Source organism: Carassius gibelio, chromosome A11 (assembly GCF_023724105.1).
Source record: "Carassius gibelio isolate Cgi1373 ecotype wild population from Czech Republic chromosome A11, carGib1.2-hapl.c, whole genome shotgun sequence".
NCBI classification, from domain to species: domain Eukaryota; kingdom Metazoa; phylum Chordata; class Actinopteri; order Cypriniformes; family Cyprinidae; genus Carassius; species Carassius gibelio.
The window spans coordinates 3,554,946-3,575,246 of NC_068381.1; the positions used below are offsets into that span (position 1 = coordinate 3,554,946).

Below are 20,301 nucleotides of genomic sequence, written 5' to 3' on the forward strand. Positions count from 1 at the left end.
TCTATTTAATATAGCTAAATGTCTTATAATGTATTATATTATATTGCTTATATTATATTATATTATATTATATTATATTATATTATATTATATTTCTGTGATTTAAAGCTGAATTTACAGCATCATTACTCCAGTATTCTGGAGTTTATTATTAACAATTTATTATAAAAAATGCCAAAAACAGTTGTGCTGTGCTGGAAATTGTGATAATTTTTTTTTCAAGATTTTTTGTAAAACAGAAAGTTCAAAAGAACAGCATTTATTAGAAAAAAAAATTCTTCTGGAACATTATGAATGTCTTTACTATCAGTGTTGATCAATACATCCTTGCAAAAAAATAAAAAACCTTTTGAGCGTTAGTGTGTATGTTTAGAGGTTTATGTATTATCACTGTGTACTACCTTGCGAGAGAGTGGTGGTGGGATACGGTGACTCTGGAAGCTGATAGGTGGGTAAGGTTGGCATGCCGGTTGGTGGAAAGCCTCCAGGCAACAAGTGGTTGAATGCTGCCAACTGATTTGCTCCCGCTTGTTTGCGCCACCTTGCTCTTCGGTTGCTGAACCAGACCTAATAAAAGATGGAAATGCATTTTTTTTTAAAAAGGAGACTGACAATTGTAGAACACAGATACCCATTTCTAAGCAAGATTTCATCCACATAACATGAACGCAATCAGCAGTCTTCCAGACAGGTTCATGGGCATGTGTGGCAGAGAGTGTGTCCTCATGGGAAACTGCCTCTAAGCATATGCCGAGGTCCCTGTTGTTCTAGTTAAGTGGCTAAAGCTGTGATCTGTATAAACAGGGTGATCTGAGCTGCCATCAGAGACCAGAGGTCGTAAACAGGTCAGAGGTAGCCCACACATCTCCTCCACAGACATCTTGAGTATGTTTATCTACCTGTCGGACACTTTAAAGAGAGTCTAGAGGACTTTTACTGCAGCGGTGTTGTCTGAAACACACACACAGACATCTGACACATCTTTAATATACTGCTTCATATCAAGCTATAATACTGTTTGGTTTTACAAAATTAATAAAATATATGGACAATTGATCAATTCATCAAAAATCATCATGAAGAGTGATGCAAAAAAAAAAAAAAAGGACAAATTGCACAATTGGAAATGCATATCCAAATATCCAATATCAGATATAATGGATGACCTGTTTTATTAATAGCAGGATTAAAGGTAAAGTGGGTAATTTTTCATCATTACAGGCACAAAGAAAAAGAGAAAGAAGAAAAACAAATTATAAGTTTACATTATTCATGAAGTTACTCTTCAAATGGCTTTGTTACTTAAAAGGCAAAATGTGTCGGGTTTTTTTGTATTAAAATTATATATTTTTTTGGTTTAATTCAGACTGATTTCAGACAGTCGTCTTAAAATGAGGACAATTTGCACATTTTTAACCAGCTTCTCCACCATCAAAACATGAATATAATTAGCGTCTCTGAAAGCAGCCGGCTCTATTCCAGAGGAACTAGACTGGAGCCCTGCGTATGTGAAAGGTTGGAGGACATTGATCTATGCCATGCACTGGCAATTCATCCACGTTTAATACACTGTCAAGGCAGTTCATCTAGCGTTGTGTTTAAAACGGGCCGGTCCATTGTGCGTCCAGATGAAAGGTGGAGACAAAGGCCTCTCAATACACCAAGCTGAAAAGTGTCCACAAAGAGTGGGCGTCCCTTTTTAAATGTGCCTTTAAGAGCTCCACTTTCATGGTATGCACACAAGGGCACAGTCTATTCTGATGCAACGACACCGTAGACACACTCTACAAAACACACTCGCTGGCTTTTTCTTATAAAGCGTTGCTTACATTGTCCATGTGCAAAACTGTCAGGCCACTAACAGCTAGCATCTCATTCAGAAGACTTCAATGGCTCGCCAACTTTTGATGCAACTAAAGATGACTCTTAACCATCTGTCATGCGTCGGATTCAAATCTTTCTTTCTTGCGCTCTCAGAAAGTGAAACCCCCACCCGACCGTCATCCTCTCAAAGGGTTTAGGAGGAGACGCTTCACCCCCTCTCCCTGTCTTGAGCCTGAACCTGGTGTAGCAGACAGATAAAGGATGGTCTCGCGTCCAGAAGAAGCTCGGGAAATTCATGTGCTGGGATTCGAACGGACTTGGAATTGGACAAACAGGTTATGAAGAATGGAAGAAGGCTGAGTCCTTCCCCCACCTACCCAAAAGTGTCCAGCTCAGCTGTGCCTCCTGACCCTTGACCTCTGAACCCCACTCTCCACCCCTTCATCCTTTCATCCTGATAGCCTCCACCTCCTTTCTTCTGCTACAAAGTTCAGATACTTATTTCTCTGGCATCAGCAAGGAACAGTTTCATTCAAGACAAAATCATTGTTTTTTTCACGCACTGCTCAATTTTCAGATTTCTCTTCCATAATCATGTTTTCTTTTTGACTTGTGGACATGAAACACCCAAAGTACACTTGTAAGTGTTTAGTTTCTGTATATGCATCTGTAAGTTTTAAGCATAATACATACTCTATACAACACTTACACCAAATACAGATTTATTCCTATTAATATTGCCAATGTTTTTACAGAAGAGTTTGTTCATATAATATTTGTCTGATTTATATAGCATTTCATTCTTAAAAATATTTCTGTCTTTTGACAGATTTCTGATTCATGGCATGGTAAAAAGAGATATACAAAGTCCTCCCTTTAATATGACACAACAGGTGAATAGGTTAAAATAATAAGAATCACCATAGTTTCCCGTTAATTATAATGCAGTTATATAAAAATAATGCATTGTTTAACTAAATATGCACTAATATGCGTACATTTCCAGAACAGAAATATGAATATTAGATAAAGTCAAGTTCAAAATACTTGTTTCATTTTGTTCACATATTAAAGTTTGGTCACACTTTATTTCAAAGTCCTCACCAATAACTATTTTGCCTTAATAACCTCCTAATTACTGCTTATTAATAGTTAATAAGGTAGTTGTAGAATATGTGCTGCTTTATAAGTACTTATAAACAGCCAATATGTTAGTAATAGGCATGCTAATAAGCAACTAGTTACTAATGAGAATTGGTCTCTATACTCAAGTGTTACCTAAATCTTTACAGAAATAATTTTCATTTCTTTTTATCACTCCATGTTTTTTGGAATAAAACGTAATATAAATCAAATGATAAATGAACAAACCCCTCTGTAAAAACCTGCTCAGTGCAGGAGAACATTTGAGAAAACAGGCTTTAAAGATTAGTACTGTAAATGAAATCTGCAGGGGCAAACAGATAATGTGTAATAAAATACTTTAAAGTGTATTTAAAACTTTTTCTTTTCATCGATATGAAAGAATACATTATAGAGGCAAAAAAGCCCAAAATCTCAAAACTGACCAGTGCATGAAAAAGTGTTTTTGCCTGTGGTATCTTGCCTTACTCTCGTCACTTCACAACAGTTTGGTTGTGATTTTTCTACAGTAACATAGAAAAGCAAACTTTTATTGATTTAAAATCTGGCTTGTTTCTTCATCTTTCATCCTCGCACATGAACTATGCACATGCATTACCACACAATCTGTGAAATGCTATGGCAATTCATAAAGAGATTTGGGATGCATCTTTCTCAGTGAGCTGCCTCCATCCCTGTGGTCAGAGCACTTACGATGCAGCCAGCAGATCTTGTGGCTTTACCATGTGCTCGGTGAAGACTCCTGTCTACCTTAATCACACCAGCAGCCCATGAAGCATATCTGTCTAAGTGAATTTGCTGCTTTTGAAAGCAACGTGGCGTCACAGAGGTGCACGAGTTAACTCTATCAAGTTAAATATTAAGCCCAATATGCCTAAATAAATACGTTTCTGTTTTATAGCACAGAGGGATAAGTCATCATAGCGCCTTGCTGAGATTATTATGTGTGTGTTTTCTGGGTCGCTCCAGTCGTACCCTCTGAGCTGGATTTGGAACCCAATCACAAAGTCACCTTGAACAGTCCCAGATTCCCCCCTTGCTGTCTGCAATCCAGTCTAATTCCTCCACTGAGACGGTTTTCATCCAGCCCACACCAAAACCAAACAAGGAAGAACTTCAGCGCCGTCCACAGACAGCAGTTTTTAGGGAGAAAGCTGAAACAATGAGGCCGATACAGGATAAACAGTTTGAAATAATGATAAATAAATAAAGAAAAATTGAAGAAAAAAAATCTGTTAATTTTGGATTATGCATTTGAATACTTTTGCTTTTTTCTGCTTTTTTTTTTAAGGGATTTTTCACTCAAAAATTCTAAAATTGTATTTTATTCTCCTTTATTTCATTCTGAACCTGTATGACTCTCATTCTGTGAACACACTCAAAAAATATATTTTGAAATTGTGTATTCTGTACTTTTTCTGACATTCCTTACAGTGAAACTCAAGTCACATTCATTTAATAAGTATTATATAAAGCGTTATACATATAGCACTTTATATAATGATTATTCTTTCAAGCAGCTTCACATTAAAAACAGGAAAATAACAGTGCGAATGTTGTAAAATTCAACAATGATACAAATGAAACAAATGATATTTCAGGTGTAAAGCAACTCTAAAGAAGACCATTTCATTATTCAGCTCAAGTTAGTTAAAGTTTTGTTGTTTCAATTTACTCCAATAACTGTCAGTGTTGAAAAGTTCAGCAATTATGAAACAAATTCACATTAGCTCTAAAGCAGCTCTACAGAAGACAATGCTGTCATTGTCCAGTTCAAATGTTATTCTCATCCAATTGTTTAACTTCAGTTAAAGCAGTGATATCACTGAATATTACTTGTCTTTTAAACACCAATGTCAATGAAAGTCATTGGGACCCAATGTTGTTTCTTCTGTTGGTACGGCAGAAGAAAGTAATTGGCGAGTAAATTATTATTTTTGAGTGCATAGCTCCATTTTAATCAATCAAAGTTCAATAAAAAGCTTCTGCACACCTCAAATTGTAAAGTGTGTGAGAAACTGTGTTTTTAGCTGATCATGTGTGCATTTGTTTCAATCATTAGATTTTAAACCCAGAGACAGAGCATTGTCTGGGCTCAGGGCTGTCCCTGTGTCCAATGCAGGAATCTATGGAGATTTGTGTTTACTGCACACACCTGTCACGGATAAATGGGATAAACCTGTGTGCACATGCACAATGTTTCTTATTCCTGTCTTTTACGGGATGTTTCCTGCCCCACAAGTCCCTTGTTTGTGAGACCGCAGTGTACACCAAAACACAACCACACGTGTGCACTTAATAAGTCACTGCAAGCAGTCGCCCGTAAATCCAAGATAGTGTTGGATACAACAACAGTCTCCACTCAAACCTGTTTCTTCTTAAGGAAAATGTTGTTAACGGATACTTTTAAAAGGTTTGAGGCCATTCACCTCGTGTTTCATAGGAATGAACATTAAACAAGGGCGACATCTGTTTTTATACCAATAAATGCGATTTAACCAACTTCAGACTAACAAGCAATGTGTTGACTACATCAATCAAATCTTTTCTTCTGTGGCCCACTTGAATTCTCTTGCTGCTCTTTTTCTCTCTGTCTGTCGCTATGCTAATTAACATTACTGGGAATGCGAATTGCAAAAAGGAGTCTGGGATTACTTAGATAAGAATCAACAAACACAAAGCGTCAAAAAGAAAGTCATTTAAATTCTAATAATGTGAAACTGTTAGAACATTCTCACTGATGCATTGCAACAATTTTGCTCTCTGCAGTCTTCATAAATCCTATTTATTCTTTTATGGTGCACAAGCTAAGACTCTCAGGAACAGGGTTGCCTGTTGGGCTGGATGGGATTTTCTTGCTAGCATTTTTTGGTCACGGAGTGCAAAGAATTGCTGCAATATTATATGGAATATTGCCATAGAAATAGTTTGCATAACGATTATGCATTATAAAAACTGTAGAGAAATCATAAAGAGACAACATCAAAACATAATATTTTTACAAAGTGCTTTAATAGTTAATTGTCCTGTCTTTCCCATTAAATTAGTCAATTTATTTTTCATAAATACATTCAATGCATTTTATATCCTAAATATCTTCATGAACCTCTACTTTAAAGCTAGCATTACAACGCTAGGAGTAAAACACAACTCCCAGGTACAGAACGGCTAACTTCCTGCCAAATTGATTTCTACGCTTCATAAAAGGGACATATCTACACTTTATTAGATTCTGCTAACTATAATAGCTGCATGCTAAATGCACACTGCTTGTGAAAGAGGATCAATGTCAGAAAGGAGGAACATGAGCCAGCGGCGTGGCTCTCTTATGACTGCTAACTGAAATGGAGCCTGCCATAACCTCTTAAAAACTTCAAAATGAATAAGAACAGAATGCAATTCAATTCATAGGGAATGATTTATAACAACCACCAGACTTTCTGCTGCTCTCTCTGAAAATTCTGTCTTTGTTTCACCAAGCTGACGCTTAGAACGTCCTGCAAACATTTCTCATTACACTAATGGTCTGAGTGGTGGCTCAACTTCCTCAGATGTCACATGGCATTTATGTGGTGCTCATTCACCTCGTGGAAGTAAAGCAGCAGGACTATGAAGCCACAAGGAGAACATCTGCAAGAATACATAATCCTGTCACCACCCTTCAACATCCCTGCAACCATCAATTTATCATTCATAATACAAACACAATCCATCCATCTAATATATATACCTTCAAATTTCAAGGAATTTTAAATGTGTTGTTTTTTTTTTTAACCCTGCAACATGTTTGCTACATCAGTTCAAATTCAATTCCAATTCTGGAATTTATTAGGCATTCTCAGTTGAATTTCATTTGGTTACAACCCTGCTCTCTATTTCACTTGCCATGCATATCATTGCTCCAAGACTGCAGAAGGAGGGCTGTCTAACACTCTCTGGAGTTGATGATCCAGAGGAGGAGAGGCCCTTCTTTTGGCCCCTGTCTCACCCCAGTGCCCTCTTTTCCACTCTCCACTAAACTGACATCTGCCGGATGAGTCTGCACAGCTGTGGCGGAGCAGGTCACCAACCGGGCCAAAGGTCTGATCTCACTCTGGCCTGGGAGGAATCTCTGTACTGAAACCTACCGTCATACGCAAAGCCAAATCAGTGGGAACTTCTGTGAAACGCCCCTTATGGTAGCTGTATGAAAAAGTCCTGAATTCTTGAAATCAAACACCATGCCGTATTTTATGAGAACACTTGAATAAGTCTCTGCCAAAACAGCTGCCATAAATTGGCATATACCAGCCATGGAATGTCTTGTTGGGTCTCGTGCGAAACTCTGAAACCTTTTTGAAAAAAGGTTTTGTGCGGGTTAAGTGCATCATCAAGTACCCTTTAATGTCAGTCCAATGGGAGGTCAAAGTGTGAGCTAAGATGAACTGCAATTTTATGAGTAAATCTATATGAGTACTATACCAGACTGACTCCTTTAACAGTTAAAAGTAAATGGCAAAACCACACATGAAATCCAAATTTGGAGGGGGCTGCTTTGGGAAGGGGAACGACTTTCACAATAGACTCTACAGAGAAATGCCACAATCCCCCCTCAACACTGGACTGAGCAGCGAACAACACTGAAAACCTATGACCAATATTTACTGTGATTAAGCAGAGTCACTTTCTAAGGGTGACCTTTTTGGAAGATTCAGTTTGAGTTGACCTTTGGAAATTTTCAAAGTGTTCCAGAATTAGATTATGAGAAAAATTGCATTAACAAATTATATCAATGTCTCGAAGACCTCAGCTTTTCCCATGATATCCCTTTAGCCCTATTACGTGAGAGGGGGAGATATGTCCTTTTGGTTATTCTGCCTTGTTCAAGGTTTTTCTTCTGGTCCTATCTCTTGTCATTTACATCAGTTAGCATAAATACGTCAAGCACCCCCAGGGGATTCTTACAGCCAAGAAATGCACAATTGACCTACAAATATGGCTCATTGGCTGCCATAACATGCTGGAACAGAAGATGCTTGTGTTTGACAACCATGTTGCTTTTCATTGAACAATTAGAAGTGTTTTTTTCACAGCCTTGGTCTTATGCTTATTATTATCACAGTTAATATGGATGGTCGAGTTCTAGTTGTTTAACTCGGGGCATCCCCTTTCTCCCTTTCAAAATCCCCAAGTTACCTCTATCTTATGTAATGCTGTTTAAGCAATAATGAATGCTTTTACAATTTACAAACACCGGAGCTTAGCATGCATAAACCTGCAATCAATGCAAATCATCATGTTTGAAATTTTGTGAGAAAGCAAGCATAGCATAAATCTCTCAAAATTCTCCCAAGAGTGAGGAAGCAACCATTTAGACACATATGTCTTCTTTCTTGAATTCTCAGAGACAGACAAAGACATATATTAAATCAGTTACCCTGCTGATGTGTATGTTCTGGTGAGGAACCTAAGCATAGGTACCCAGAATCTAAAGAGGGTGACATGAGGATGAGAGTTTGGAGAAACCTAGAGCCCCCTACACCCACCTTGCAGAGTCTTTTACAAGCACTTGATTGATGAATGTTGTTGTCAGGGAACAGAGTCCCCAGAGAGAACCAGAGGCATCCTTTCTGATATGTAGAGGGATTTACAAGTAGCGCCCAGCTTTCAAGTGCTGGGAAGGGATCGCTGGCCAAGGGAAGAGATGAGAAATCCATCAGGAATGCATTTTGTCTGTTCTTCTTTCTTCCCCTCTCTTTTCCCCTATCCCTCTTTTTGTCTCACACTAGCTCAGAGTGCAGCTGCTGCTATAATTCTACTGTATTTGTTTTGTGATGTTACATAAAACTTCAGGGTTCACAAAGCGTTCCAAAGACTCGGGGTGAAAGTAGTAGGGCAGGGCTCCAACTGTCATATGACTGAGAGTGATGTATTCCCGGAGGGGAGGAGAGGTCAAACAATTAGTCTCCGCTGAATAAATAAATATAACAAACACCAGCAATAAACCGAGGCATCTGGATGACAAGAGAAGAAACCACTCCAAAAGGAGTTCTAAAAGCCAATCAGATAGTTGAAAGCAATACATTCAGTTGCAAAACCGTACAGGGGAAGTACTGTTATCTGTGCAAGAGAGCTTATCCCACCTGTACACGAGCCTCGGTCAGTTTGGTCCTCTGTGCGAGCTCCTCTCTAGTGTAGATGTCGGGGTAGTGTGTCCTCTCGAAGGCCTTCTCGAGCTCCTCCAGCTGCTCCGCCGTGAAGGTGGTGCGGCTGCGTCTCTGTTTCCTTTTCAGGGGCAGGTCGGGCTCTGACTCCACATCCGAACCATCGTCCGTACGGTTACCTGCATACACAGTTTGGAAATAAGTCTTTGAGAGGCTTTGAACATCAGCACCAAGTCTCTGAGGCTTACAAAAATGGCATTTTATTTTTTTAAATTTTGATATGAACAGCAGTACCATAACATACCACAAATTTGTCAAGAGAAAATGATCCGGAAAGTCGAGACCAGCTATCACGGCGATATTAATGCTTCCGTTATCTCGACGTGTCAATGGAGCCCTAGATACCATTTTATTGGGTCTTATTCATATGTGAGAAGTCTTCAGACACATAATCCTGCCACTGAGCCCTAGAGAGGCCTGGGGGACGTAACTGTGAGGGTTAGAGTAATCTACACCAGACACCTTGCTCTAGCACGTCCGCCTTATTCTCTCTGAAGAGGCCTGGGGCTAGCTCCTAAGAGCAAGTGTTTGAAATAAGAATGCATGGGACTTCTGGGCCATTGAATCCCTCTCTTTGTGTTTCAAGCTAGTGTTCAAAATATATTACAACATATTTTACATTACTTTTTTTCAGACGTGCAGTCAAAGACAAGTGCAGATCGCAGTTGGCAGTTTGCATTTTAGCCAGAGGAGTATTTCCCCGGCACAAAGATGAACACTACTATGACCGAGCCAAGAGAAGCGTTTGTAAGGAGAGATATGCAGTGCGTTAAGATATATTACCAAAATACATTACCATGATAATTGATTCTAAAATTGCATCATACTTTATTTGTGAGCCACCTCTGTATATCTATTCAAGGCAGCAGTGAATAGAAAAGGTCCTGTCACAAAAATCACACTTTTACATTTGCTTTCTTAAAACGCATGAGTGCTAACAAGCAGCGTAGCATGATTCTTGCTCCAGGCCCTTTGGTCTTGCATCATCCACGGGGGAAAGACAGAAAGAAGGGCTCCGATCTCCTTCCCCCGCAACGCCACAGCTGCCACGGTGGAGACAAATCTCCTTTGAGCCATCATACGCACTCTTTGCCCACTGCTGATCAGCAGGTTCCTGCACCCTGGACCACTTCACAAGAGTTTTCCTGCATCTCCGTTTTCTTCTGCCAGAGCGGAACTTGATCATCTCCCTCAAACCCCCATTTGCCAGGCCTTTTCTATGGCTGATAGGCTGCCAGGAAAAGAGGTTACAAAAAGGCCTGTGGGAGTGCGCAAGTGTGTATGTCCGTATGTGCATGGGCGTGCGAGAATGTCCATGGGTATTGGCGAATGTATTTTTCTTGGTGCATGTGCAAGTATTGGGTGCACTTGAAACTGACAATAAGGGAAAAACAACCCCCCCACACACCTCTCCAGTGAAATGCAACTTCCAAAAACAAAAAGAACCAAACTGCAGGCGTGCAAGTATGTTTGTGCATGCTTGTGTATCCATACACACATTCTTCTTAGTGCATGTCAATTTTGGTGCACAAAATAATTGCATAATAGAAGAAATTTAACTGCAAATTATCATTAAAAAGAAACAGACTCTAGGTATGCAAGTATGTTGGCTATCAACTGATGCATCTTCATCGATGTATGTTGAAGTCCATGAAAAAGACAAAACTATTGTCTTGTGTATTCATGAATTCATTCTTATTGGTGCATATAATTCTGGTGCACCAAATACTTGCACAACAGCAGAAAAAACTGCAAATTATCAATAAAAAGAACCAAACTCTGGTCATGCAATTATGTTAGTGCGCATTAACGAATACATTCTTGTTGGTGCATATGCAAGTATTTGGTGCAAATACATCAACAATAGAAGAAAGACCCCCTTCTGCAATGCAACTGCTTCAAGACGAACCAAACTGCTGAAGTCTCCAGACCAGCTCTGGAGTTTAATTAAACAAGGAATTAGCGGATTATATGGAGACTATCATTACAGACCACTCGAGCATCTTCACAGAATGTCTTTTTGTCTCCCCAAGCTCTGGCTCAATGATTCTCAATGGATTACATGCGGCCGCAGGACATGAGTCCGCATTCATTAAATCAATTCCTCCATCTTCCCCCTTTTAATAAAACATAGATATTTTTTTTTCACAACACTGCCTGGCACTCCAGCACATGAACAAAATCTTGAATATACAAAGTTTAATATGCACATATCCTGGATATCCCTTTGTTGGTTTTCATGAGGATGCGCCAGAGCGATTTGTTGCTAACACACCATGACAACACTTGAGACTGGAGCAGTGGTCTACGGATCAATTTCCAAAGTCACCTCGGCTTCCTGAGGGAGAGGGAAGAAGCACCGCTGTGGTTTTTGTTTCATTGCACAGTTTCACCACATGATTCATGAGGCAAGATTCTGTCAGCATATCCCGCACTTGCGTCTCTTGACGCATCAAAGCTTTTTCGTTTTTAATTGCAAAAGTACTGTAACCATATCAAATCCTGCCACAGGTCTTTTGTGTTGAAATATGTCACAAAGCACAGGTAATCAATGGGCAAAACTTAGAAACAAAACTCAGGTTGTTGTTGCCGTCTCACAAGCTCTAGCTCAGCTGTCTTGTGAGCCCAAGACTGAAGGTCAACAGGCTCCCTGACAACAGCAAAGGATTATGGTAATGAAACAGATGCTGGCAGAGATAGAGCAGTGAGAGTGGCATGATACAGGCCTCGTCTCCATCCCGAAGAGATCCACTGATTGGGATGCTGGCTTTTATCAAGGGAACAGAAGCCCCAAATGGGTTCAGATAGGTTACAGTAGACATATTATATGCTACAAGCATACGGTCTCTCCTAGCTTTCTAAGGTGAGCATGGAGTGACTTTTTAAGCATATTATAAACTAAATCATTGCCATTATTCTGGAATAAATATATGGCTCTCATTGCTTGTTTAAAATGCAGTACATTTAACCACATTAATCGGGGGACCAAAAAACAGCAGCAGTTAATTTGCTCTTTAAACACTATTAAGCCCAAGAAGATGTGAGGTCAATTCACAAGAACTCTTCCCTGTTTTAAAACAATAAGGTACATCCTGACTAATCCACCTCACAATAACCAAGCTGTAATTCTATTTGAGGGTTCTGGGGATATTGATAAACTCCTCTGCTCACTTATCAGCCAATTAAAGCCTAATTATGTTCCATTCATTCTGTGCTACAGCCTGAATGTTTTTTCCTCCAGGGCCCAACGTGATCTTTAACGAAATGTTGACTTTGTGCCGAGTACTTAATTTGCAACAAAATTAGGGTTGAACAGAATGCTCTGATGAATTTTAGATCGTATTTCATTTAAAAACCAAACCCTTGTGGAACAGAGGGGTAGAAGAAGATAAACTGTTACGAGTAAATTCTTTGCTTCTTGGATGCATGAATCACTATAGCAAAATCTCATGCATTTTGGACCTATTATCTGCAAGAATTAAGCTAACATACACATTTAGCTCAATATAACAGTTAGTTCACGTTAGCTTACATGGGCTTTAAGGGATAGTTCACCCTAAAATGAAGGTTCTATAATCATTTACTCATCCTATGATGCTCAAAACTTGTATGACTTTCTTTCTTCTGCAGAACACATGTATTTTAAAGAAGGCTGACTTCCAAACAACATTGGACCTGACTGACCTTCATTGTGGAAAAAAAATGTATTCAAAATACCCTCTTTGGTGTTTGATAGGAAAAACTATCTTTATCAGAAATGTGATCATCTTACAAAATCCTAGATGGTTAACAGTGAATTAAAGACAGTTCTGAAATGACCTCGTGCAATTCTTTTTTTCATGATTATATTTCCCTTTTTCAGGGGCTTGCATGCCATAAAGAGCCATGTTGGGTTACTCAGAGAATATTTTAATGCAAAGTTCTTAAAAGAACATTTTTAAAAATAAACATGTTGTGTTTCTTAATGGAGCCATCATTGGCAATAAGGAACTTAAGAGTCTAAAAACTTTAATGCTAACAGCAAAGTCTCTTTTCTTCTCTAAAGGCTATAAAAGAAGCATGTTGAGTATGTTACAAACTATGTCATATAGCTAAATAAAAAATATAAATATTTCTGCTAAAAAGAGAGTTTATACAAAACTGTAACAAAGTACCATGGTTATTTAATAGCATGGTATGATACCATCATTGTACCATGCTATACAGCAGCATTTGTTAGTGGAACACATCCAAGTAATGGTGAATAACTAACGGCTAAAACTCCCAGTTAAAACAGTCTCTTTGTCTGTCTGCCTGATCTATCTTTATGCTTTTAATTATATCTCCCAACAGCATCAAAAGTGATTTGCGCAGCTCATCTGAAAATAGAGTTCGATATACCATTACCAAACCTAAGAGCCTAAAAAAGATAGCAAAGATCCTTATAATAAAAAAAAAATAAAAAAGACAATTGAAAAGCACGATTGAGCCAGAATTTAAAGTGCAGCTTTTGACATCATCAGAATCCCTGGAATTAGTCAGGGATGGCGGATAATAAAAAGCCTCCATGACACAGTGAGAAGGAGGTAGAGAGGCATCTCCAGCCTCATCTGCTAAGATTGCCTTTGAATCAGTATTAGCTCAACATTACGGTAAAATTCAATGCAGCATTTTTTTTTTAATACCGTAACCAATGTCCTCAATATCAGCTGTACCTTGCAAACTACCCAAGACAGAGTGACAAAAACAGACAGGGCTTTTTGCAGTGCGGCATTAGCTCATAATGGCTTATTCTGAAAAGCATATTAGTTCCAGCATAATTACAATCAAGTCTTACGCTTGCTATTTTACAGGCATTCAATAGGACCAGCCTCGAAGCTGCAAATGACACCAGTTGAGTTTAACTGACAACACATCTTTCCCTTTTTTTGCTTCCTTTGGCATCTTCCTACCTCCCCCCACCCCCACCGCACCCCATATTCCCACAGGACAAAAATAACAGCGTCCCTGCTTAATGTTTGTTTACATGTTTATTTTGTACACACCCTTTGTAAGAGTCACTGGAGCAATTATACTTTTTTGTCACTCTTGGAGGAGGAGAGGAGAATCATAATGCCGAACAGCCCATAATGTGCTGGGTTTTCGCCGTGCGATCTGATTTGATATCTCTGACATCCATCTGCCTCTCTTTGCTATCTCTCTGGCTCGCGGCCTGAATATAAAACTCAGTGTGTTTCCTCAGGTCTGTTAAGGGATTGATCCTTTGATAGTGGTGTGCCTACGGTGGGAGAGGGAGGTGGAGGATCGGGGGAACATTGTTGAAGATGGAACTTGAATGTACTTTTCCGGTCCTGTCCCCACAGGGTTAAGCCAATCTGACGAAATGTTCAAACAGCAACATTTAAATAAAAGTCTATGAAAAGGCTTGGATTAACAATTACATATGCTTATATATACACAAATATGATGCAATATTGCATGTTGACAGTGAAAAGAGTATTTGGAGGAAAGTTCTCATTCGTAGCTCATTAGTTGCAGCTAAAGGTTCTCCTAAAAAGTTTAATGATTAATGCAAGTTACATACATTAAGAGAGTAGTGCTCCAAAATGAATCTGGAAAGCGACTAAGATCATTTGGCCTTTAGTCGATGTCATCAAATGCATTTTCATGCACTTTCAGTCAGAAAAGTGTCTGAAAATGTCATGTAGATGCATTAGTCTGACTGAAATCTGTGCAAGTCAGAATAACGGACCTAGATAATGTAGGTCAGCCTCATCCAGCATATATGCACGTCTAAATTGCGTGCTTGCTTCAAATATTTGACTACTCAAAAACATGCATGCAAAAACATTATGTTGCTCTATTTTCTTATTGAGTCAAAAAGACTCCAAACCAAACATAACCAAATGCTAACCTACTGTAACTCGTAACTCAGCATACGGTTTTTTATGTTTTGGAAATTTGCAAATAAGAGTTAAAAGTATATATTAATACAAGGTAACCAATGGAAGCCAACGATTCCAGTTGAAGTCTCTTGTGTCTCATTGCCATTGTCAGAACCAGTCTCGCAGCATCTTTCTTCTTTTGCTGCCCTTTTCACAACATTTGGGATAAAAATCACATCCTTTAGAAATGACCGAGAACGCCGGAGAGAAAGACGAGCCCAAAGAAAACAGACGAAAGGGAAAAAAAAGTGCAAAAGGAGGGGAGGGTCTAATCTTTGGCTCCCACAACAAACAATTAGACCTTTTTTCTTTCAAGAAGATTTTGAAAAAAGCAGTTTAAGAGAGGGGCAGAAGAAGCAGCAAAGGCGTTGTTCTTTTATAGCTCTTGTCATGTGCGTGAAGGCACAGGGCGGCCATAGGAACACACGCTTAACGTCCAACAACAGGCTGGGCCCCGGGCCTCTTTCGCTTTCAGCCTGCATAGACGCTGCACCTCAGGGGGCCATTAGAGCCTGAATAGGTCCCTGACAACCCCGCGTAGCACAGTGGGGTATCGATAAATGCTGACATATTGACTCCCTATGCCCCAGCGCCAGGGGACAGGCGTGCCGAAATATGAGAGCGTGAAGGACTTGAATGGTGGGATTTTATACATAAACATTGATATAAATATACAGCAGTGTTCAAAAGTCTGATCAAAACCAATTGAAAAACTGCAGCTCTTTTAAATTGATTTTTTCCCCCCCATCACATTTTATCAGCATTTATAGAATTTCAGTGAGGAGTTTTACTAACTGACATTTAATTTGTGACTATATATATTTTCTTAATTTTATTCTACAATTTTTTTTTGTTTTAATTTTTTTTAAATATCCTTAAACTTTGTTTATTTCCACACTGTAAGTCATAAAAATAAAAAATAATTTAAGTTTAAGTTTAATTCCTAAAATGTTTATTCTATTCAAAAAATAGTATTTTAGAAGTCAAAAAAAAATTGTGTTAAATAAAAGTTCCACAAAATATCATGTTTAATTCAATGTGCTATTTGTTGGTTCGTTGTAATTATTTGCTAAATTTACTACTAATCGTTTAAACAATAACTCTTACACTTTTTTAGCCCCTTAAAAAATGGGGAATAAATTCTTTAAAATATTCCCTTAATGACCACCTTACTTTAGTGGTTGATGTTGAAATTGCATTTCGATTTTTTCATTAATCCTTTAGGGAAAAAAAATTAAGAGAATGCCATTTATGACTCTATACATACTCACATAAGCACCATCCAAGCAGGAATATTTTCAAGAGAATCCTTTTGAATTCCTGTCACCATAGGGAGCAAAAGAAATGAGAAATGGAGGATGCCTCCCTGAGCCGTTTTCTTGAGGGTCACCCTACCTACCTCTGTTCCGAGGGAGCAGGGCTTAGTTTTCTACAACCATCCTTTTTTGCCAAAATGGGATTTCGTTTCCTGGGGTTGGGTCCCTGCTAATTAAGGTCACAGCTAAAGTAATGAAATTAAGAAGGACCACAAAGCAAAAAGGGAACCCATGGGGTCTGTGCCAATAGTGCAGAAGCCCCTTCAGAAGGCTTGAAAGGAAAAAGCAATGCAGGAAATCAAATACTAACTCTGAGCTAAGAAGCGCCTGTTTATTTTATCCAGACTGTAAAAGGAAGAAGTTTAGGGTAGGAGACGGAATGCACTCAAGAATTGAGATATGTGCCTGAAGGACGGCTCCGGAGTCAAGGCATATAATTCTTTCATCATAAAGTGGTTATATAGTACAGACAAAACTGTGTCTAAAAGTGTGAGTTCGTTCTGGAAGGGGGTTATCGCCATACTTTTTGGGGGCAGCATTCTGGGATTTTTTTATTTTATTTCTAAACCAACTGCTGGGTTTACCTTATCAAAAGATGGTGTTCGTGGCTTATCGGAGTACTAGAAGGTACAAAACTTGCATGGATGACCCATTGCTTGCTCTTTCAAAGCCCAGAAGATGTACAGTTACGCTTCTTTTACATTCTTAAAAAGAAATGTTTTCCAAATTGGGGTTAGAAGAACCATTTTGAACCATTCGTAAAATAACACTTTTTTTTCTTAGCATAAAGAATATTTTTGAAATATAAAGAACCACTTTCAATAAAATGAACCTTTTGTGCATTGAAAAGTTCAATGGATTCATGGATTTATCAATGCTAGAGAAAAACCTTTATTTTTAAGAGCCTATGTACCTTAAATTTTTCCTATTCCTCCTGAAATTCTACAAAAAACAGAAAAAAAGAGAATGAATAGAAATAAGAAAAGTACAGAATTCAGAACAACTGAACGAGGAATGTTCATATTGAGATCTCTCACATTTTAATTGCAGAATCAAGTCTTTTTCATAGCACCATATGAGAAGCAGGAGAGTCTAGTGAAAATCTGATTTTTTCCCCACATTTCTATCTGAAATACAATTTCTAATTACTGATACGAGATATTGAAAAGATTGAAAACTATTTAAAAAAAACATCAGTCCCTAACTATAGAGTCATACCGCTTTTGATCCAGTAGACACTTCATGGACTTCAAGGAAGTCTTTAAAATTTCCTGTTTTCTGAGTTTACATTAGCTCGCGCTCACAGCAGCTGACGGTAAAGTTAGAGATCAGCACTCTATATTGTGTCTTTGGACCGTAAGGGCATTTCAAATGAGAGTGTACATTCCCCTAGGGAGGGTCTGACAGGGGACGCCTTAAATAAACCCATTAGTTAAAAATGGAAGGCTCTGCTTTTTCCTTTGATGTTACAGGCATTGCTCGCTTTCCACTGCTCGCTGTCTCTCTACGCTCACCGGTTAACGACTGCATATTTTTTAACTTGGTGGAAAGACGAAACACATTTCTGATTTGCAACAGTCTGTGAACGTGTTTATTGTCTTTCTGTACAGCTTTAGAAACGAGCGGCCACACGTATACGTACACGAAAATAATGAAGAATCCATTTGCAAAGCAGGTCAAAGGCATAAAATGAGTGATGTTATGGGCATAAGTAGCATGGGCTAATGGTGATTTTAAAGCAGTCGAGCATGGTGTGAATGGCTCTAATTCATCAGCTCTCCGACTGGGCACGCGGCTCTAAACTTAATTAGTGTTGCACATTATGTGTGGTATTTTTTCCATTGTAATAAAATTAGTGGAATGCTTGCTGTACTTTCTAACACGCCTTGGTGTAACGGAGGATGACAATTATCCGGCGGTGTCTGTGCCAACTGTCAAAAACTTTAACATCTATGGCAGGCAGGAAGAAACGCGACATTTAACATTTAGACGTTTAGTTTTGTTATGATCCTGTGTTTTCTTTAAACATGGGTTGTGAAGAAAACAGAAACTCCGATGTTATGTCTGTCACTGAATATGGCATGCATTTCAAGCGAATCCCTTCTGATTTATCAGTCAAGGAATCATAATGTGCTGAATGTTTTCCTAAGCAGTGGATAAAAATAAATATACCACAAATATAATAGACCACACAGATCTTAGGAGACACCAGATCCAATCAAAACAAAGCCAAACTAGCCCATCTTTAAAAAATACTGCTTTGTTTACAAGGGTAAAAGTGATATGATGATGACAGATGGAGGATGGGTGAAAAGATGTTTAGGCGTTCTAGTTTTATCTTAGTGACTTCGTTACAAAATCGCTGTTTAATATTTAGATAGGAATTTTCAGTGATTGTAGGATTTTACTGACGAATTATAAATGTCATATATCTACCACTTTTACACACGTATTTGCAATCCAAATTTTACTCTTCATATAGTATGAGTAAAATAGACTAAACATTCACTGTTGGGTCTTTATTTTAACAATGCAGCAAATTAAAAAAGACTTTAAGTGCACTGAAAACTTGATGCGGGTCTGCAATGTGCATGAAGTCATGTTTTCACCAACTGATAAACAGACTATTGCAATAAGCAGTTGGGAAAATTGAATAAAAAAAGAGCCAATTACAAAACAAAGAGAACATTTATTTTTTTCTCAAGACTAAATGTGAATGGATTCATCTGTTGTATCTGTGTTGAAATGGATATTTAAAGCAGAAACCAGACAATTCAATCAAAATCCTCACTTTGGACGATGTGCTTCACATAAAACCCTGGAGAAAACAAGAGACACTTTTCCTTTCTATTTGTTTTTGGAGAGCCATCCTGAGTGTGTGACAAGAAAGGAGTCTAAAACAACCAATTAAAGCAAAATTGCCTTCGCTCTAGGAAAAACATTGAGTCAAAGCCCCATGGGAACTACTATAGAGCGCTCTTGTCCTTTCCAATGGCACTGTCAAGATCTACCAGACGAGCACAGATAGAAAGATAGATAAATGACTTTTGGAAAGCTTGTTTTTCGTCAACACAAGCACTTACAAAAAAATGCAACCCGGATGTCAACTCATTCCTTTACCAATGTCTCCTCCTACCTTCGTCAAAAGATAGAGGAGACCTGCAGACACCATCTTGACACATGACCGAGAACGAATACTGCCTACGATTATGCAAACTGTCAAAGTTTTCAAAAAGTCCTGCGCTGCAGAAAAAAGACATTACAGTCAGATGAATATACATGTAGATAGATGATATCATATTTTTTAAACCTGGACAGCAATGAGATTATATAAAAAAAACATAATGGAGACCTTTACTTGTGTCTCCAGCTTCTCAGATTCTTCCAGAAAATTCATTATGAAATAATTTCTCAATGAGTCAATGATCTGATCTGCTATTCACATTAATTTTATAGCTTTCTAACTGTGTGCCAGAGATTGACTTCTTTCTGTATATTTTAACAAAACAAAGTTAACTGAGAAGGCTTCTGAGCCCAAAATCTGAAAAAAAAAACCCTTTCCAACAATTTATTCACCCTACATGTGTCAGAAATACCAGCCCGATCTCACGGCAATTCGTACATTTTTCACAAGGTGGCTTATTCGTACGAATTCATATGACCACACTCGTACAAATTCATACGATTGTTGCCAAATTGTACGTATTTTACGATTTGCACAATTCGTATGAATTTGTACGAATGACCTACACCTAACCCCGCCCCTAAATCTAACCGTCACTGGGGTCGTATAAAATCGTACGAGTGAGGTCATACAAATTCGTACGAATAAGAAACCTCGTAAAATACGTACGAATTGGTCGTGAGATAGCGTTGGAAATACACATGCAA

The 20,301-nt window shown here is 38.4% G+C and overlaps 1 protein-coding gene across 2 annotated transcripts in view; it reads right to left on the reverse strand.

The window, feature by feature from the left end:
• Positions 1 to 20,301, reverse strand: part of LOC128022047 (paired box protein Pax-7) — a 55,603-nt gene that overhangs the window by 24,174 nt on the left and 11,128 nt on the right. For both annotated transcript variants that reach the window (XM_052609254.1, XM_052609253.1), the window contains exons 5-6: positions 9,090 to 9,289; positions 402 to 567 (exon numbers count right to left, since the gene is read on the reverse strand). In XM_052609254.1, coding sequence (XP_052465214.1) covers positions 402 to 567; positions 9,090 to 9,289 — 366 coding nt within the window. The remainder of the gene's footprint in view (positions 1 to 401; positions 568 to 9,089; positions 9,290 to 20,301) is intronic.